General features: G+C 53.3%; 1 protein-coding gene across 1 annotated transcript in view; it reads right to left on the minus strand.

Annotated features, from left to right (window-relative positions):
- Window positions 1-10982, minus strand: part of TEAD4 (TEA domain transcription factor 4) — a 40050-nt gene extending 29068 nt beyond the window's left edge. The window contains exon 1 of the mRNA XM_060307001.2: window positions 10852-10982. Within this exon, the coding sequence (XP_060162984.2) occupies window positions 10852-10858 (7 nt within the window). The 5' untranslated portion in view covers window positions 10859-10982. The remainder of the gene's footprint in view (window positions 1-10851) is intronic.
- Between the last annotated feature and the right edge of the window lie 11033 nt (window positions 10983-22015).

The raw sequence follows: 22015 nt of genomic DNA on the forward strand, positions 1-22015 counted from the left end.
GGAGGCAAAGATCAAGAAGGTGCAAGAAATGTTTACCAAAGACCTAGAAGAATAAAAGAACAAACAAAGAGAGATGAACAATACAATAACTGAAATGAAAAATACACTAGAAGGAATCAATAGCAGAATAACTGAGGCAGAAGAACGGATAAGTGACCTGGAAGATAGAATGGTGGAATTCACTGCTGTGGAACAAAATAAAGAAAAACGAATGAAAAGAAATGAAGACACCCTAAGGGATGTCTGGGACAACATTAAATGCACCAACAGTCGCATTATAGGGGTCCCAGAAGGAGAAAAGAGAGAGAAAGGACCCAAGAAAATATTTGAAGAGATTATAGTTGAAAACCTCCCTAACATGGGAAAGGAAATAGCCACCCAAGTCCAGGAAGTGCAGAGAGTCCCAGGCAGGAGAAACCCAAGGAGAAACACACCGAGACACATAGTTATCAAATTGACAAAAATTAAAGACAAAGAAAAATTATTAAAAGCAACAAGGGAAAATTATTAAAAGCAACAAGGGAAAAATGACAAATAACATACAAGGGAACTCCCATAAGGTTAACAGCTGATTTCTCAGCAGAAACTCTACAAGCCAGAAGGGAGTGGCATGACATATTTAAAGTGATGAAAGTGAAGCACCTACAACCAAGATTACTCTACCCGGCAAGGATCTCATTCAGATTCAATAGAGAAATCAAAAGCTTTAAAGACAAGCAAAAACAAAAGCTAAGAGAATTCAGCACCACCAAACCAGCTCTACAATAAATGCTAAAGGAACTTCTCTAAGTGGGAAACACAAGAGGAGAAAAGGACCTACAAAAACAAACCCAAAACAATTAAGAAAATGGCAATAGGAACATACATATCAATAATTAACTGTGAATGGATTAAATGCTCCAACCAAAAGACACAGGCTTGCTAAATGGATACAGAAACAAGACTCGTATATATGCTGTCTACAAGAGACCCACTTCAGACCTAGGGACACATACAGACTGAAAGTGAGGGGATGGAAAAAGATACTCCATGCAAATGGAAATCAAAAGAAAGCTGGAATAGCAATTCTCATATCAGACAAAACAGACTTTAAAATAATGTTATAAGAGACAAGGAAGGACACTACATAATGATTAAGGGATCAATCCAAGAAGAAGATATAACAATTTTAAATATTTATGCACCCAACATAGGAGCACCTCAATATGTAAGGCAAATGGTAACAGCTATAAAAGAGGAAATTGAGGGGCTTCCCTGGTAGCACAGTGGTTAAGAATCCACCTGCCAATGCAGGGGACACGGGTTCTTGCCTGGTCCATGAAGATCCCACATGCTGCGGAGCAACTAAGCCCGTGTGCCACAACTACTGAGCCTGCACTCTAAAGCCCGCGAGCCACAACTACTGAAGCCTGCGTGCCTAGAGCCTGTGCTCCGCAACAAGAGAAGCCACCGCAATGAGAAGCCTGCGCACCACAACGATGACTTGCCCCCACTCGCCACAACTAAAGAAAGCCCTCGCACAGAAACGAAGACCCAACACAGCCAAAAATAAATTAATTAATTAAAAATAAATAAACAAACAGTTTTGGGAATTCCCTGGCAGTCCAGTGGTTAGGACTCAGCACTTTCACTACTAGGGCCTGGGTTCGATCCCTGGTCAGGGAACTAAGATCCCACAAGGCATGTGGTGCAGCTGAATAAATAAATAAGAGTTTAAAAAAATATAAAAGAAAAAGTTTAGGCGCCTGGAAGGGGCCCACGCAGGTGAGGGGCCCCGAAGTGTGAGCCTCACTGACGTCACAGGAAATCCGACCTCCCCCACAGAAGGGCAGGCAGGTGGAGAAACTGAGCCCAGAAAATCCCACTCGGATGGGCCACCGGCAGACCTAGGGCTAACACCCGGGTCTGAGTCCTGGCCCAGCCACTTGGAAGTGGCACAGGGCCTGGCGGAGAAGGTGATCGGTCCGCAGGAAGTCCACTCCCAGTCCGGGCGGGCCTCCTGGCTGGACGCAGTGGCGTGTCCTCTGTAGCACCCATTAAACAGCAGCTGGGAGGCCCCCGCCCAGCCCCGGCTGAGACCCTCACGCCACATGTCACAGATGACCCCCATGTCACGAGGACGGAGCCCCGCCCAGCCCCGGCACCACCTCTGCCTCTGCCACAGGGTCCAGGAGCTCTGCCTACAGACAGGCCCTAGGCACGGCCCGGGCCCTAGGCACGAGGCCAGCAGTGGGGTCACAGGAGCCAGACCCAGGGTCCCAGCCTGGCTCGGCTGTCTTTGTACGTTGGAAGTTGTGCTTCTCTCCTCTCGGGAGAGGCCTCCTCCTCTCCCTTGCAGGCCCCTCGGACCGTATTCCAGCCAGGCCCGGCCTGCTGCTCAGCAGTGGAGGATCACCTGGGTGGGAGTGGAGCCCTGGGTTTCTCTGCGTGTCTGCAGCCAAGGGGGGCAAACAGCTCCCTTCCTACCCCCTGAGGTCCTCCCGAGGTCGACCCGGCCATTCAACTGCCTGCAAACCAGCTGGCCTCTAATCCAGGCCTTATACAGACACAGGGAACTGCTGTAGTTTCTTTCACTCTCGTGATAACAGTAACAATAACGACCGTCTGTGGAGCACGTACAGGCACCTGTACAAACACAGAGTGAACACGGTAGGCTTTACGTGTGCGCACACGTGCGTCCTCACAACAGCTCGTGCAGCTGCTCTCATCTTCAGTCTATCCGCAGCGTGGTCCTAGAGTCTATCTCCTAACTTCTCTTTAACACAGGATTGAGGGGATGGACCAGGGGGCGCCAGGGGTTCTAGCTAGCCTAAGCGAGAAGAAACTAAGGCCCAGAGAGGGAAAGTGATTTATTCAAAGTCACATGGTTTATTACTGTCCCAAGGCCACAGGAACATCCGTTTCTAAGGCCACACCCAGGGCTTCACAATGGCTGCTTTTTCCCCACGGATGTCTCCCCTGGCTGGGCTGGGAGTTTCTTCTGCCAGAGACCATTCTGCTCCGCCTCTCTGGACCATCCACACCCCTCCCACCCCTGGCCGATTCCCTGGGTCTCTGCGTGAAGTAAGTCCTTAGTGATGTCTCACTGCCCCTGGCCCTGGCCCAGGTCCTGCAGGGAGAGCTAACTATTTGGACCAAGAGCCGGTCCACCTGTTTTCGTTTTAATATTTTTTTAATTTATCTATCTGTCTGTCTGTCTATCTATCTATCTATTTATTTATTTAGGCTGCGTCTATCTATCTATCTATTTATTTATTTAGGCTGCACCAGGTCTTAGTTGTAGCATGCATGCGGGATCTAGTTCCCCGGCCAGCCAGGGATCGAACCCAGGCCCCCTGCATTGGGAGCGCGGAGTCTTACTCACTGGACCGCCAGGGAAGTCCCAATGCCCATGTGTTTTCACTCTCTCCTGGACAGCGGTACTCAGAGCCATAGGAGCCAAAGTGCCCTGGATGACTGAGACGCCAGGAGGCTCCCAGAGCTGGGGGAGAAGCAGAGAGATGTAAGGAGTGTGCAGAGCCGTAAAGCCACAGTGAAGGCAGCAAAGAGCAATGGCAGGGGAGCTCCCTGGTGGCCCAGTGGTTAGGATTCCGGGCTTTCACTGCCATGGCCCAGGTTCAATCCCTGATCAGGGAATGGAGATCCCGCAAGCCACACGGCGTGGCCAAAAAGAAAAAGAGCAACAGCAGGAGGAAACGAGTAGAAAATCCAGGTGAGCTGGTGGGAAGGCAAGAGCTGCATCCTCGTCCCAGCTCTGCCACCAGCTGCGTAACCCCGGGCCTCCCACCCTCTGGAGGGTGAGATCCCGGACCGGGGCAGGAGGCCAACCTGGACCACGTGGAGGCCAGCTGGGCATTGCAGTGTGGCAGGTGGCCTTGGCCAACCCCAGAGAGGGCCTGGGTGGGACTGGAAAGGACACCCCACCAGACTGTGGCCCATCTGTCAGAGGACATGTGTCCAAAGCCCCCAGCTCACACCCACAGCCCCACCCACCATGGGCTGAAGGCGGGGCACTCCCAATGCAGGGTCCACACAGAGTGACGACCACCCTTCTCCAAACCCCACACCCAGGGTCACACGTGTCCTGCCAGCCACCCCAGGCTCTTTCTTCCTCAGTCACACAGGAGCATGAAAACCCCATCTGCTAAATCCTGTCTGGGACAGGCCTCTTCTGTGTCTCATTTCCTCCCTGTACCAGCCCTACCCCAGGGCCGTAAACATATTCAGGGTTTATGCCCTTTAAGAAGGGTCATCAGAGACAGTTCTTTTGCTAATATTGTTGATAAGGTCCTATTAAACTAAAGCTATTAGTTTTCAAAGTTGAAAAGGGCATGAGCCTCCCGCAGGTAGACAGATCTTCGCTTCAGCAGAGGCCTCACAGGGTGCCTTTACAGCAGCTGACATCTCACCCCTGCAGGCAGGGCTGGGGAGGAGGCCAGCCCCCCGCCAATGCCCACGGCCTGGCCTGGGGGCGCCCTGGCTAGGGATCAACTGAAGCTATAAACACCTGCAGCTGGAGGAGAAGGCTATTTGTGGAGAAGACACTTTTCAGGCCTGACACCCGAGCTGTTACCACCATTGTCCCTGGAGGGCTCTGAGGCTTCTGGTGAAATCCTACGCCATCTTCAAGGCCACTCCCGCCTCCAGCCCTGGTGCACAGGGTCTGTGCCTCCCTGGGCTCAAGTCATTTGAACTCCTTAAGGGCAGGAAGAGGTCCCCTCCAGCTCTGCAGCCCCACGCTGTTCACTGGTACCGCTGTCCCAGCAGCTACACTAAAGATGGTGTCTTCTTTCAATTAGTACATGAAAAGATGCTCGACATCACTAACCTTAGGGAAATGCAAATCGAACCATGAGATACCACCTCACACCCGCTAGAATGTCTACTGAAAAAAATAAATAAATAACAAGCGTTGGTGAGGATGTAAAGAAATTAGAACACTTGTACGTTGCTCGCAGAATGTAAAATGGTGCAGCCACTTGTGGGAGGTAGTCTGGTAGTTCCTCAAAAAGTTAAACAGAATCACCATATGATCCAGCAATTCCACCTCTAGGTATATACCCCAAACAACTGAAAGCAGGGCCTCAAAGAGATATTCGTATACCCAGGTTCACAGCAGCGTCATTCACAACAGCCAAAAGATGGAAACACCCACATATACATCAATAGATAAATGGATCAACAAAACGTGGTCCATCCACACAATGGAATATCGTTCAGCGATTGAAAAGAAGAATGAAGTTCTGACAGAGGCTACAACATGGATGAGCCTTGAAGACATTGTCCCAAGAGAAATAATCTAGACGCAGAAGGGCAAGTACTATATGATTCCACTCCTGTGATGTACCCAGAACAGGCAAATTCATGATCTACAGAAAGTAGATCAGAGGCTACCAGGGCCTGCGGGGAAGGGGGAATAGGGAGTTATTGTTTAATGGGTACAGTTTCTGTTGGGAAGAATGAAAAAGTTCTGGAGATGACGGTGGTGACGGCTGCACAACAGTGTAAGTGTACTTAATGCCGCTGAGCTGTGCACTTACAAAGGGTCATATGGTGCATTTTAAGTTCTTCATATTTTCCCACAAAATATATAAGTTGGGCTTCCCTGCTGGCGCAGTGGTTAGAATCTGCCTGCCAATGCAGGGGGACACGGGTTCGAGCCCTGGTCCAGGAAGATCCCATATGCTGCGGAGCAACGAAGCCAGTGTGTCACAACTACTGAGCCTGCGCTTTAGAGCCTGCGAACCACAACTACCGAGCCCACGCGCCACAACTACTGAAGCCCATGTGCCTAGAGCCCGTGCTCCACAAGAAGAGGAGTCACTGCAATGAGAAGCCCGCACACTTCAATGAAGAGTAGCCCCCGCTCACCGCAACTAGAGGAAGCCCGTGCACAGCAGCAAAGACCCAACACAGTCAAAAATAAATAAATAAATTTATTTAAAAATATATATATATATAAGTAATAAATAAATAAAACCAAAACCCCGCAAAAGGTAGTATCATTATTATCCCCATTTTTCAAATGGGGACATTGAAGCTGAGAAGAGGTAAACAACCTGCCCAACTGGCCACTGGACAGAGTGGATGTGAACAGAGGCGCCCATCGTCAGGCCTCCAGAAGCAGGACGCCAGGGCTCCAGGCCAGAAGAGAGGGACACGAAGCACAGGGCGGCGGAGGGCCGAGGACCACGGTGAGGAAGGGGCAGCAGAAGCTCGGATGAGGCTCCGTGACCTGTCCCATCGCCTCAGTGACCAAAGCCCGACCTGGTCCAGCCCCTGCTCAGCCTCTCGTTAGCTAGTGACTCACCTCTGATGGTCCCTTATCACAACATTTGCCCAGATCCCCACGGGGACCCCCAAACCCAGCAGGCAAAGCCCCGCCTCTGGACCAAGGCTCACTCCCCCCCGCCTTCCTCTGCCTAGCCAAGCTCCACTTCCTCCCAGAAAACTTCCAAGATAAGCCAGCCCTCTGCTGACTGGCTCCATACAACTTAAGGGCCCTCAGTTTACTTTCCAAAGATGTTCCTCCTGTCTCTCCTTCAACCACAGAGAGCAGAGACCACGGCCCCAGCCCGGCCTGGTCCAGAGTGGTGGGGCCCTCGATGAGAACCGCCCAGCGGCTAACAGGAAACGAGGCGCCAGGGAGACAAGGGAGAAAGGAGAGGGCAGAGACTTAGGAGATCCAGAGCAACCTCCAGGAGAGCCAGGGCCCTGGCGGGCAGAGGCGAGGAACGCCCAGAGCAAGACAGAGCCAGCCCCGGGCCGCGGCAGCCGGAGGGGGAGCCAGGCCGCCCGGGCCAGACGGGAGCCACGCTCACCTCCTGCCACCTGCCAGGGGGGCAGAGCCAGGCTGGGCGACGAGGTCAGAGAGACCGGCAGTGCCAGGGCGAGGGTCACACCGTGACGGGGCAAAACCGAAGGCTGCCATGAGCCAGGGAAGGGGCAGCCTTGGCCCGGGAGCCGGTCCACAGGCGGGGAGGCTCAGTGCGGATCTGTCCTGAGCCTGCGTGTCACCTGCATGTCTGCTTGGCCCTGGTGGGTGACCCTGATCTGGGTGTGTGGGGGCCGAGCTGGGGGCAGGACTGACCCCTTGTCCTCAGAGACTCCGGGGCTCAAATCCTCCTCTGGGCAGTTTGCTCTTCCTGCCTGAGGCCAGCTGCCCACCTGGAAACCAGCTGAGGCCTCTGGATGTGGGGCGCAGGGGAGGGTAAGGACCAGGGCTCTCGGGGCACAGAGGATGGCAAGGGTGGGTCCCCGAGAGAAGCAGGGGTGGCGAGCAGCCTGAGGGAGACCAAGTCTGAGCCAGCTTGGCGGCTGGTCCCTCGACCGCCCCTCCCCCGCCCGTCCCACACCCGGGCTGAGCTCAGAGCTATATATACCCCCCAGCAGGGCTGCTCCGCTCTGCCGAGCCCCCATCCACTCGGGCAAGGCCCTGCCTTGGCTCTGCCCCTGAGCCGGTAAGACGAGACGGGGCTAAGCCAGCGTCTGGACCCCAGCGGGACGTGTACTCACAGAGGACAGGTGCCATGGGGGCTGGGTTGGTCGCCAGACTCCGCGGGGCGCCCCCTGGTCCCCCTGTCCGGAGCCTGACCCACCTGAGCTGGGGCCAAGCAGGAGGCAGGCTGGCTTCGCAGAGCTCACCAGGGCCACTCGGGGTAATGGGGAGCGCTGACCACTGCCCCACCCGGCCCCCACTCCCACTTACTACCTGAGCGACTCTGGGAGAAGCTCTGGGCTTCTCTGAGCTTCTCTCTCTGCATCTGCACAGGCTGTCACCCCTCCCCCGTCACTAAGAGGCTCCTGGCCTCAGCCCCTCCCCCGTCTCTCAGCACAGGGAAGGAGAGCCGCAAAGGACGCCGGCAAGGCCAGGACAGTTGGCCAAACCCTGTTTTCATCTTGCTTCCCTCACTCAACGGCTCCCCTCCTGCCACACACAGTTCCACCCCAAGGCCTGCTGGAAGTGCACAGCCTTGCCTGTCCCAAAGCCTGCTTCAGTCACAATCGCCAGGGGCCCCAAGATCAAGTCTCTTAACCCTATACCCTCCTATGTGAATACGGATAGAAGTATCCACCCTTAACGACTGAAACAAGCAAAGCCACCCAGATGTCCATCAACTGGGTGAACCGATGAACACCATGGGGTCCATCATACGACGGAATGTGACTCAGTCTTCAAAAGGAAGGGCTTCTGGGCTTCCCTGGTGGCGCAGTGGTTGAGAGTCCGCCTGCCGATGCAGGGGACACGGGTTCGTGCCCCGGTCCTGGAGGATCCCACATGCCGCGAGCGGCTGGGCCCGTGAGCCGTGGCCGCTGAGCCCGCGCGTCTGGAGCCTGTGCTCCGCAACGGGAGAGGCCACAACAGTGAGAGGCCTGCGTACCGCAAAAAAAAAAAACCAAAAAAAAAAAGGAAGGACTTCTGACACCTGCTATGACACGGAGGAACCTTGAGGACGTGATGCTCAGTGAAACAAGCTGGACACAGAAGGACAAACACTGAGTGACTCCACTTACGTGAGGTCCGTAGAGGAATCACAGCCATAGAGACAGAAAGTGGATGGTGGGCACCAGGGGCTGGGGGAGGGGGGAGTGAGGGTTTAATGGGGACGGAGTTTCAGTTCGGGAGGATGAGAAAATTCTAGAAACGGACGGTGATGATGGTCTCACAACAATGTGAATGTACTTAATGCCACTGAACTGTACACTGAAAAATGGTTACCACCACACACAAAGAAACAGCTGGCCCACGGCATCGCTCAAACACTGTCTGCTGGCTCTCCACGGTCAGCGCCTCCTGGGCCTTCCCCACACGGCAGCACCCTCGGCTTTCTCCCTATGCTGAGCGCCTCTTGCCCACCTGTGTTTGCCAGACCATCTGTCCCCTTAAAGCAGGAAGAGGAACCCTGAGAGGCGCCCGGCCACTGATCACCGCCCCACCCAGGGACAGGACAGCTCTCCAGCCACACCCGGGACCCGCCCTACCCACCCCTCCCCCTCACACCTCAGCTCCTGACCAGCACGCACCCCACTCCCCACCAAGGCGGCAGGAAGAGCCCAGGATACCAGCCCCGCCTGCCCAGCTCCATCAGCAGCCCCACCCCGGACACACAGGCGCTCCGTACACGGCGGCTCTCTCCTCCACGAAGCTTCCGTAGGGACCAAAAGTAAGAAGCAAACATTAGAGCAGGAAGTAGTTAAGCAGGGAGGCCTGGGGGGCCCGACCCGGGGCATGGAGGCCCACAGAAGTGGGGCCCCAGCAGAGCCACAGCAGAGGGGCTGGTAAGGAAGGATGAGAGCTTTAACTGCTGACCAAGGGGCAGACCCAGGGTCTAGCTCGAGAGGACCCTGCTTCCCCAACAAGCAGGAGAGAAGGAATCCCTTGGCCCTGCAGGGAAGGGGTAGGTAAAGGATGAAGTGGGCGGGGCTGTGCAGCTCCACCGACTCCCCAGACCAGTAACTAAGCAGATTTGAGTTTGGTCCATTGAATTGTGCTGCTGTCCCCCCAACATTCACGTCCACCCAGAACCTCACAACGTGGCCTTATCTGGAAACAGGGTCTTCACAGACGTAATGAGTTAAGATGAGGTCATACTGGATTAAGGTGGGCCCTAAATCCAATGAGTGGTAACCTCGTACAGGTGTCGTGCAAGAGGAGGACACAGAGAAACACAGAGAGGATGGCCATGTGACAGCAGGGTCGGAGATGGGAGTGATGCAGCTACGAGCCATGGACACCAAGGGCTGCCACCCGCCACCAGAAGCCAGGACGCAGGCACGGAACGGATCCTCCACGAGGAACCAACCCCAGGGACCCCTTGAGTTCAGACTTCTGGCCTCCTGACCCACGAGGATACATTTCTATTGTCCAAGGCACCCCTTAAATTTGTGGCAATTCTTACAGCAGCCCTCGGAGGTGAGCTGGGTCAACCCCCATGGGCCCCCCACACAGCTGACAAAGCATCTGTGCTGGGGGAGGGGCACCCGTGAACGGGTGGTCGCCTGGCCTGGAGCCATCTCATGGGGGGGCAGGGCGAGACCCTCTGCTGTCAGGGACTTCAGCCAGTCAGAGACCCCCTCAGCTGCCCAAGACCCACGTTTCAAGCTGAGGGTCCTGGCGGGCTTTCCAGTGTCAATGGGGGCTGACCTGAGCCTCTCAACAGCCGTTCAGTGTTCGTTTTGTTCCCCCAGATACCCTCTCTTCCATCCAAAAGTCAACACAGCCCCGGGCAGACCGCTCAGTCCTTCCCACGGGGCTGCTGGACATTGTGTCTCTGTATGTTCCCATCCTCAGCGGCTCAGGAAGACTTCGCCTTACCTGATGGCTCTCGGCTGGAGAGGACCGTCCCTGGGGGAAGGGTCCTCAGCCTCTCCGGGGACACGCCTGTCTGCCTTGTGTACAGTGTGCTCACCCTCACCGAGCTGTGAGCAGGGTCTAGATCTGCCCCACCCTGCCTGACACACAGTAGGCTCCTGCATGGGGAAGGGAGGGAGGGAGGGAGCCAGGACAGCCTTCCTAACCGCCTACACAGCCAAGGTGGGAAGCTGGGAGATGAGGCATTTGCCTGGGGGATGGCTGGAGGGACTTACCCAGCCTGCCCCGGGGGGATGTTCTACCAGTCTTCCAGTACCACATTCTCACCATCCTCCACATCCACCCAAAGGCGTCTCCTCCGAGGCCCTCCCATCCCTTGGGAGCCCAGGACAGAGTAAAGCAGCGTCCACCTGGGAGGAGCGCCAAGAAGTCACCCCGCTCCGTCACTTGGCAGGAGCGTGGTTGCTGTGCTGGGCCTGTTGCCAGGCCTGGATCGTGAGCTGGGGGGCGCTGCTGGCCAGGCCCGACAGCCTCCTTACCATACATCTTGCCTTCGTCTGAGAGGATGATCTTGCGCCGACCGCAGGGCGGGTAGATGGCCAGGGCCTCCTGGAAGCTCTGCTCGATGTCGGGGCTCCACACGCCCTCCGCGTCATTGTCGATGGGCTTGTCCAAGGCCTGGCTGCCCCCAGAGACGTTGCTCCCCTCGGGGGAGTTGGGAGAGCTCCACTCGTTGGAGGTAATGGTGCCGGCCGTGCCCTCCAAGGCTCCGCTTGGAGGAGCGCCCGTTGGACCTGTTTGGGCAGAAACCACGGCATTGGTGGGTGAATTTGTGGACCGGGGTCGGCGGGGGGAACCCAGGCAGCACCACCCCCAAACCAGGTGCTCCTCCTTTCCTGGCGATCAGGGCACAGGACCTCAAAGGGAAAGGCCGGGGATCCCAGGGAACGAAGAGTGAGGTGGAAGATTTGGGGTGTCAAGGGCAGGTTATTTCCCATCCATAGACCTCAGCTTCCCACCCTGTCCAAGGAGCTCGATGACCAGGCTCCCTCTGATCGTGGCTCTAAGAACCCAGATGGAGCTGAGAAGTTGGAGACGAGGACCAAGAGCCAGGGATGCTCTACGTTAAATCCAAAAGGGGCAAAAGGATGCAAAATACTGTGCACTGTTGGTGGGAACAGAAAATGGGGCAACCACTAGGGAAAACAGTATGGAGGTCCCTCAAAAACATCCAAATAAGAGCTCCCATATGATCCAGCAATTCCACTTCTGGGTATACACCCAGAAGAACCAAAAGCAGGGTCTCAAAGAGATTATTTATACACCCATGTTCCCAGCAGCACTATTCACAATAGCCAAGAGACAGAAGCAGCCCAAGTGTCCACGGATGAATGAAAGCATAAGCCAAATGCAGTATCTATATACAGCGGAGTATTACTCAACCTTAAAAAGGAAGGCTGAATAACATGGTTGGACATGTTATAACATGGATGGACTTTGAGGACATTATCCTAAGTGACATAAGCCAGTCACAAAAGACAAATACTGTGTGATTCCACTCATATGACATCCTTAGGGTACTCAAAGTCATAGAGGCAGAAAGTAGAACGGTGGTTACCCCGGGCTGGGGGAGGAGGAGGTGGGGAGTTGCTGTGTAAGGGGTATAGGGTTTCCGTTTTGCAAGATGAAAAAGTTCCGGAGATGTGTTGCACAACAACGTGAATATACTTTTTTTTTTTTCTGTTTTAAGTTGACTTTTTATGTTTTATTTTAATTTTTATGGAAGTATAGTTGATTTACAATGTTGTGTTAGTTTCAGGTGTATAGCAATGTGATTAGTTATACATATACATATATCCACTTGTGAATATACTTTTAACATTACTGAACTATACACTTTAAAATGGTTAAGATGGGGCTTCCCTGGTGGCACAGTGGTTAAGAATCCGCCTGCCAATGCAGGCGACACAGGTTTGAGCCCTGGTCTGGGAAGATCCCACATGCCGTGGAGCAACTAAACCTGAGTGCCACAACTACTGAACCTACACTCTAGAGACCACAAACCACAACTACTGAGCTCACGCGCCACAACTACTGAAGCCCACGTGCCTAGAGCCCATGCTCCGCAACAAGAGAAACCACCGCAATAAGAAGCCCATGCACCACAACAAAGAGTAGCCCCCGCTCGCTGCAACTAGAGAGAGCCTGAGCGCAGCAACGAAGATCCAACGCAGCCAAAAATAAATAAATAATTTTATGGTTAAGATGATAAATTTTGCACCATAAAATTATGGTTTAATTTCAACCATAATTAAAATATGAAACATGCAAAGTAAAATTCAGGTCACCATTCTCTTACTCCATCCCAGCTCAGGCTCTTTTCAGAGGAAGATTCTAGCCCTGGCAGATTCTCACATGTTGGGGATATGGCAAGGTTGAATGGCTGGTACCTCCAGAAGGTGACAACACAACCTTATTCTAGTCACTAGCATGAGACAAACCCAGTGATCTCTTGGCTCCAACTGTCCAAGCTGTGAATTTCTGGACATGATTCTCAGGAGTTTGGGAAGAAGCAGTACATACTAGTACTCTTAAGGCAGCTTTTGGATTATGAGTACCAGGTGGGTACCATTTGCCTCCCAAAGCCCTCCCAAGGTCCCAGCATCCCTCCTCTCCCAGCCACCAAGTGCATCTGCAAAGGAGGACCCCTTCCCCATCACACGTCACCCCCTCCCCCATTAGCCATGAGGAGCAGTGTGGTCCAGCAGCCCAAACCCAGGGCCAGGAGTTGAAACACGAGCTCCCACCCACTTGCACCCAGGACCCTCTGAGATAAGACCTCTCCAGAGCACCCCTCACTTTCTCTCCCTTCCCCAGGCCTGTCAGAGGTACACATTGTTCACAGATAAGTGGGTATGAGGGTGAGCGTGGTCAAGTTCACATGGAGGAGCTGAGTGGGGGGCAGCACATCCTGGGAGGGGTTGGAGGTTCCAAGAAGCTTGTCCTGGCTGCTGGCACAGACATGCAGTCGGAAGAAGGTTAGAACCACTGAAATTCAAAGTATGAATCCTCTCAGCTTGAGGATGGGGACACTGAGACCAGAAAGGCCTAGGGACGTGCCCGAGGTCATGCAGCAAATCAGTAGTGTAGCTGGGTCTGGATCTGCGCCCTCCAGGGTCCCAGGTCTTTTAGCATAACAAATGTCAACTTCCTCTCTGTGGCTAGTTAAAATAAGTTTTTCCTGAAGTGTGTCTGAGGGGGTCACTTGATCTGGAAGAAACTAGCTTATTCTCTACCAGAAATTCTGGTCTTGATCCTATTGTGAATGTTGAAACATTTTTCTGTACCTTCCAAAACAAACTTCTTTAAAGAGTTCCTAACTTTAATTTCTGGCAATACGGTAGATAAGATGGTTTTTAAAACTCACTCTGTAAAAGAAATCTAGAAACGATAAAACATAAGAAATACGCTTTTAAATACATAGCTAACTTCAGAAGAAAGTAAAGAGGCCCCAAATGAGACAACTCACACCTATAACAATAGGCAAATGAGCTGTTACTACAACCCCAGGAAGCAGAGGATGAAGCTGATCTTAGTCATGAAGACACTGGGTTTTAGTGGCCACCCAGAGACCTTACACCTGAGAGACACAGGGAGGTTGGAACTGCGAACAATACCTCAATCCTCAGAGAAAAGGTAGCCTATTCACAAAATAGACTAGGAAGATTGCCTGTCTTGGCCTAAGCCCTAGGTACAAAAAAGAATTTTCTTTCCTAAGAATTTGTAGCCAAGGGCCTGCCTTTAAGTGGATTTGAGATCTGTATTTTATATTACGCAGGAACCCCCAGCCAATTCACAAAAATAAATAGTGATCCCAGGCTGAAAATCTCTGAGAAGACAATCTTAACTCAGACTGCAGAGATCCAAAGACTCGCTCAAGAATCTCAAAATCCAAAATTACAAATTATAAGCGGAAACAGTCCACCATGATCAAGATTTGATGGGATTAGATCCCCCAAGAACTATAGATAATTGAACAATCAGATAAAACTATTATATAATTGTGTTTAAAGTGATTATTGACTTAAGGAATTGGAAAGATGAGAATTAGACACTATCAAAAAGTACAAAGCAGACTGGGAAAAGAACCAAATAGAATATTTAGAAATAAACATTTTAGCCACTGAAGTTAAAAACTCAACGACTGAGAGTAACAGCAAATTAGACACAGCTAGAGAAAGAATTAACAACCTGGAAGATATATCTGAGGACATTATTCATAAATGCGTTAAAAAGAATGAAGATAAAGAGCAAGAAGAACACAATAAGGCAGTTCAACATACCTTCAATTAACATTTGAGAAAGAGTATAGAAAATGAAATAGAACAACATTTGAAAATATAATGGCAAGGAATTTTCCAGGATTAATGAAATACATGAATCCTCCAATTCAGGAACCATACTAAATCCTAACCAGGATAAATTCAAATAAAATGAACAGATATTATAGAGACACTGAAGAATACCAAAAACAAAGAGTAGATCTTAAAAGCATCCAGAGTGAAGGGGCAGATTACCTACAAGGGAAAGATTATCATACTGATTGTATATATTGATAGTGAACTTGTCAACTGGAAAACCCATGATAACATCTCCAAATTATGGAAAGAAAAATAACTGTCAACCTAGAATTAGAAACCCAACCTAAATATCATTCAAGAATGAACATTAGGGCTTCCCTCGTGGCGCAGTGGTTGAGAATCTGCCTGCCAATGCAGGGGACGCGGGTTCGAGCCCTGGTCCAGGAAGATCCCACATGCTGCGAAGCAACAAAGCCTGTGCACCACAACTACTGAGTCCGCATGCCACAACTACTGAAGTCTGCGTGCCTAGAGCCCGTGCTCTGCAACAAGAGAAGCCACCGCAATGAGAAGCCCGAGCAACACAACGAAGAGTAGCTCCCCCCTCGCTGCAGCTAGAGAAAGCCTGCCCACAGCAACGAAGACCCAATGCAGCCAAAAATAAATTAATTTTAAAAAAGAAAAGAAAGAAAAAGAATGAACATTAAATAAAAGCATTTTCAGACAAAGATGGAGAGAATTTAGTAGTAATAGACCCTCACTGGAAAAACCCAAAAAACCAACAGTTTTGTTTCCTTTAAGAGGTATCTTTAAAAAAAAAAAAAAAGGAACTGGTATGAAAAGATATTACATACATGGAAGAATAGTGAGCAAGGTGACTGGTAAAAATGAGTGAATCTAAACCGTACTAACTACATAAAAACAATAACACCAGGGGCTTCCCTGGTGGCGCAGTGGTTGAGAGTCCGCTTGCCGACGCAGGGGATGCGGGTGCGTGTCCCGGTCCGGGAGGATCCCACATGCCGCGGAGCGGCTGGGCCTGTGAGCCATGGCCGCTGAGCCTGCGCGTCCGGAGCCTGTGCTCCGCAACGGGAGAGGCCACAGCAGTGAGAGGCCCACGTACCGCAAAAAAAACAAAACAGTAACAACACTGAGGATCACTAAGTTTGGCCCCACAATACATACACACATGCGAATGCAGAAAAACCATATTTCTGAACCATAAGCTCAGAAGACGCATTTGATACAAGACCCATTCACAGTAAAAGCTCTTAGCAAACTGTAGAAACAAAAGGAACTTCCTTAATCTAACAACAGACTTCTTCCCAAAACCTATTGTGATATTTTGATTTATAAGAAGAAGTACACATCTGGTCTTTGTCCTGTTTCTGACACAGAGCCCCCAAAATCCTTGAAATTTCCTAAGTGCTGAGAGCCATAAAGGTATCTTTTGTTACGGGAATGAGGTGCACCTGAGGATGGGGGCTGGTGGCCAGGAGAACCACCCAAGTGATTAGAGGGTGGAATTTCAGCCCCACCCACCCGACCTCTGGGGAGGGGAGAGAGGCAAGAGTTGAATTAATCGCCAACAGCCAACGATGTAATCAACCATACCTCAACAGTGAAGCCTCCATAAAAACACCAAAGGAGAAGTTCTGAGAGATTCTGAGTTGGTGACCATGTGCAGATATGGGGAGAGTGACTGCCAACAGGAAGGGCATGGAAGTTCCACGCCCTTTCCCTACGCCATACGCATCTCTTCCATCAGGCTGTTCCTGAGTTACATCCTTTTACAGTAAACTGGTAGTCTGGTAAGTAACATGTTTCTCTGAGTTCTGTAAACCACTCAAGCAAGTTAACTGAACCCAAGGGAGGGATTTATTGGAACCTCCAATGTATAGTCGGTGATAACCTGAACTTGCAGGGGTTCAGTCTTGCGGGACTGAGCCCTTAACCTGTGGGATCTCACGCTACCTCCCGGTAGATAATGTTAGAACTGAGTTGAATTGTAGGACACCCAGCTGGTTGGTGAGGGAAAAAAAACCCATTCACAGGTTGAAATTGGTGACCAAAACTTTTAATGATTAAACACTAAAAGCATTACATTTAAAGTCAGGAATAAGATAAAGAATGCTGAGTTTCAACACTGAACACTCACACTGTAATAGAAGTCCTAGCCAACACGGTAGAACAGAAAAAGAATTGTGAAGATTGGAAAGGAAGTAAAAGTGTCATTACGCCAAGGAAGGATGATAGAAGATTGAAAAGATGCTACGGACAAATCATTAAAAAGTTCAGCAAGACCAACATATCAAAACCAATTCCATTCTTTTATGCCAGAAATAAGGTATTAGACAACATAATTTTTTGTATTCCAAATACCCCATTTGGAAACCAAAGCCATAATTTATCTAGTAGTGATAAATCTCACAAAGATTTGTCACTTTACAGAGAAAATGGTAATTTCTTTGAAAGACGTACAATCCCTACATAAACGGAAAGGAAACTCTGTGTTTGTGGATGGGAAAACCCATCACCAAGAGGTTGAACCTCTCCAGATAAAGCATAAATTCAATGAGATCAGGAATAAAAATCTCACAAGGTTTTCCGCAAAACTTAACACTGATTCTCAAAACACACGGAAGCCCAAGACGGTTGTCAAGTCATCTAACGGAGCGCCTTCACCTTGGGTCAGACCCTTCCCATACATGTCTCCCCATGGGTCCGACCTGACCTCACCTCTTTAAACCCTGAACACACCCCTTGGGTGGGGGCGGGGGGGTCCTCACCCGTGGCTTACCCCTCACTATGATCCCCAAACCTGAATCTTCCCTGGGTTTGGACTGCATAGCAACCAGTCACCGATCCCCAGACGTCTCCAAAGCTCTTCGGACTCAACACGGCCAAAGTCCCGTCCTTCCACTTGTGGCTGAATCTTCCTCCTGCCCCGTCTCTCAGGAACAGACACAACCATCCACCCAGAAGCCAAAAAACCCGAGGAGTGCGTTTTGACTTTTCCCTTCATCTCCCATCAGCGATTCACGACCACACCCTGTCCTTCTCTCTTGGAGCCCTAACCCAGAGCTTCCCCAGGGCTCACCTGGACGACCGGCCAAGCCCCGTCCAGACTCCAGAATCCCTTCACTGCAGCCAGCGATGCTTCTACCGCACACGATCCTTCCACTTAAAATCCTTCCAGGGCTCTTAAACAACGGGATTTTACAGGCCCTTTATCCGCCGATTGCGGCTCTCCATCCATACCTTCCATCCGTCTGCACCACTCTCTCTCCTCCCTCTTCTTTGCACCCCCCTCCCAAACCCCAAACTCAGTTGCCCAAAAGATACCCCAAAATGCCAAGCTCTTCCCCCGCACAGGGCAGAGCTGCCGGTGACCTTCCTCCCCAACCCCCTTCCCCCGGCCAACTCCTACCCATCCTTAAGGTCCAGCCAAAATCTTTTCTTTTTCTTTTTAATTGAATAGCTGATTTACAATACTGTGTTACTTTCAGGGGTACAGCTGTTTCAGCTAAAATCCCCCTTCCCCTGGGAGGATGACCCCAAGCTCAGTCTGGGTGAGGCGCCCTCCGCGCTCCGGCAGGTCCCCGTGCTTTGGGCACCTCAGCGCCAGCTCCCAGGGTGACTGGTCCCCCTTAGCACACTGCAGACCCCACGAGGGCAGGGCTGGCCGTCTTTCTCAACTAAATCCTCCGCACGCTGCACACGCTGGGGACAGAAGGATGAACAAATCAATGGCTATTTGGTGTGCGTCTGTGAAGTAATGATTTCTCTGTGGGGAGTATGCACTGTTCTGTGTTTAGTGTTAGGAAACAGAAGGAAATCTCAGTAAATGTCTGGACTTGGGCACAGCAGAGGGAGAGCTTGAGTTGTATGTAAACCCCTTCGGGGTTTATTCTGGAGGCTGGTAAATGAGAAGGTGACGTCTGGGAATCAAGACGCCGTTTCTGGCTCCAGGTCTACAAGCCGCTGTGACCGTGGACGAGTCCCTCCGTTTCTCTGGGCCTCAGCCAGATCACCTGTGAATTCTGTCCCTGGCAGGTCCCTCCGGCCCTGGCAGTGCCTGCGGCTCGCAGCCCAACCCCCTACTCTCCCAAGTGGCCTCTACACATACCTTGCGGACTCTCGCCTGCGGCTTTGCTCAGAGGCTGGAAACCGATCTGCCTTGGAGAGGCGTCCATGCGATGGTCGGTAGGACCAGATGTCAACTGCACGGGGCCTGACCCAGAGCCCGTGCTCGGGAAGAGCTACTCACGTCCCCCTTACTATTACTAAGCTGCACGTAAAGCCTAGAGCCCTAAACAGACCAGTTAGATACATACACCTTAAACCCTAAAGCCTAATAATAATTAATACTAGCTAGTTAATAATATGAATACCTACGGCGTCGTGTCTCCTGGCTTCACCTAGATTTTCTTCTGGGATCTGACACTAAACACAGAAGGTGCCCCAGAGGCCAGAAAGTTAGGAGATGAAAAGGAGGGTGCCCCAACTTCCCTGACTCCACGTGGGCCCCTCGGAGAGCAGGGCCTGTGCTCCCTGGGCCCTTCCTTCCCCCGAGCTGGGAGCTGGGCTGAGCTGCGAGCTGGGCTGGGCTGGGGGCTGGGCTGGGAGCTGAGCTGGGCTGAGCTGGGAGCTGGGCTGGGAGCTGGGCTGGGAGCTGGGAGCTGGGCTGGGAGCTGGGAGCTGGGCTGAGCTGGGAGCTGGGAGCTGGGCTGAGCTGGGAGCTGGGAGCTGGGCTGGGCTGGGCTGAGCTGAGAGCTGGGCTGAGCTGGGAGCTGGGCTGGGCTGAGCTGGGAGCTGGGCTGGGCTGGGCTGGGAGCTGGGCTGGGAGCTGGGCTGGGAACTGAGCTGGGAGCTGGGCTGAGCTGGGAGCTGGGCTGGGAGCTGGGAGCTGGGAGCTGGGCTGGGCTGGGCTGGGCTGGGAGCTGGGCTGGGCTGGGCTGGGCTGGGAGCTGGGCTGGGAGCTGGGAGCTGGGAGCTGGGCTGGGCTGGGCTGGGCTGGGAGCTGGGCTGGGCTGGGCTGGGCTGCGAGCTGGGCTGGGAACTGAGCTGGGAGCTGGGCTGGGAGCTGAGCTGGGAGGTGGGCTGAGCTGGGAGCTGAGCTGGGAGCTGGGCTGAGCTGGGCTGAGCTGAGAGCTGGGCTGAGCTGGGAGCTGGGCTGGGAGCTGGGCTGGGAACTGAGCTGGGAGCTGGGCTGAGCTGGGAGCTGGGAGCTGGGCTGGGCTGGGAGCTGAGCTGGGAGCTGGGCTGAGCTGGGCTGGGCTGGGAGCTGGGCTGAGCTGGGCTGGGAGCTGGGCTGAGCTGGGCTGGGAGCTGGGAGCTGGGCTGGGCTGGACTGGGAGCTGAGCTGGGAGCTGGGCTGGGCTGGGCTGGGAGCTGAGCTGGGAGCTGGGCTGGGAGCTGGGCTGAGCTGGGCTGGGAGCTGGGCTGAGCTGGGCTGGGAGCTGAGCTGGGAGCTGGGCTGAGCTGGGAGCTGGGCTGGGCTGGGAGCTGGGCTGAGCTGGGAATTGGGCTGGGCTGGGAGCTGGGCTGAGCTGGGAATTGGGCTGGGCTGGGAGCTGAGCTGGGAATTGGGCTGAGCTGGGAGCTGGGCTGAGCTGGGAATTGGGCTGGGCTGCGAGCTGGGCTGGGCTGCGAGCTGGGCTGGGCTGCGAGCTGGGCTGGGCTGCGAGCTGGTCTGGGAGCTGGTCTGGGCTGGGAGCTGAGCTGGGAGCTGGGCTAAACTGGGAGCTGAGCTGGGCTGGGCTGGGAGCTGGGCTTGGCTGGGAGGTGGGCTGGGCTGCGAGCTGGGCTTCGTGGGCAGGGGGAAGCCAGGCCCAGACCCTGCCCCAGGAGGCAGGTTTGCTGAGGCCCCCGCACTGGGTCCACCCGGAGGAGAGCTGGGCAGAGGGTCACCCGAGGCCCTGGGCCACGGGATCCATTACCGAAATGGAGCTGCTCCCAGCTCCGTGTGGCCTGCCATTCCCAGCCCACAACCCTGCCCGCCTGTCCTGTCCACAACCCCCCCTCCGCCACCCCCGCCTGCCCACAGCCGGGCCTGGCAGGTGCTTCCCTCCCCAGGCAAAGCTCCCACGCACGCGGCCTCTGCCCGCGGCTAGAAGGGATGGCGGGTAGGGTAAGCCAACAGCAGCCCAGTGAAGGGTCCCTCTGCGCCTCCTCCTGGTCCCCCAGCGACCCTCGGGGGCCCTGCCAGGAGGGGCTGGAGGGGACAGATGGCATCGCTGAGCCCGGGCCAGGTGCCACGAGCAGAGGAACAAAAATAATCCCTGACTTGGCTCCAGGGCTTGCCCTGGAGGCCTCCTGCTCTGCCCCACCCCACCTAAAAGCCCACCCAAGGCCACACAACACTCAGCTCCATCCTAGGGACCGCTGATGCCAGTTACTCAGGACTTTTCCAAAGAATTGGGAACTTACCCTGGCTTTTATCAAGATCTTTCTAATAATGAGAATAATAAGCTTCTCAAAAACACCTTCAGGGACTTCCCTGGTGGCGCAGTGGTTGAGAGGCCGCCTGCCGATGCAGGGGACACGGGTTCGTGCCCCGGTCCGGGAAGATCCCACATGCCGCGGAGCGGCTGGGCCCGTGAGCCATGGCTGCTGAGCCTGCGCGTCCGGAGCCTGTGCTCCCCAACGGGAGAGGCAAAAAAAAAAAAAAACACCTTCAGGACAGGAAGGGAACTGTGATCCCCAGGTTATAAATGGAGAACCCAAGTCTCAAGGAGGACCAATATCTCACCCTGAGAGAGTGACCTCAGATCTAGTCCCCTGCCTGGTCCACTGTGGTGTCCTCAAGACTTATCTCCTGCTCTCAAAGCCCACCCCTTTCAGTAGCCCTCCACGGCCATCGGTGATCACTCAGCCCCCCCAACTCCCCCTAACGCCTGGAGCCCCCAACATGCCACTCAGAACGCGGCAACACCTGGTCCTGGAAAAGTGATGGCACCTGTGCCCACCTGTTTCCGCTGCTGGCTGTGAGCTACTTGAGGACGTGATTTTCTCCTACATCCGTGTCCCCCACCACTCCTGGCTCCAAGCTGGGGACTCAGCAGCACACGGCATCCTTAATTAAGGAGTCAATTCTTCCACTGATCCCCTTTCCTCGGTCAAGGACAAATCTACTACTCGTTTCCGTTTTATCACAACATCTCTGACTCGTTGGGCGTCAACACATGTTATAACCTCCTCCCCATGGCCCTGCCCCCAGACTGGAAGTGATGGAGACTGGAAGGAGCTAGGGAAGTTTATGGGACTTGCCTGGCGTCATCCAGAAAGTTAGGGAGGGACAATGAGGACGGGGCCTGAGGCTCCCGCCCAGTTACAAGAT

The sequence above is a fragment of the Globicephala melas genome, chromosome 10 (assembly GCF_963455315.2).
Source record: "Globicephala melas chromosome 10, mGloMel1.2, whole genome shotgun sequence".
Taxonomy (NCBI): Eukaryota; Metazoa; Chordata; class Mammalia; order Artiodactyla; family Delphinidae; genus Globicephala; species Globicephala melas.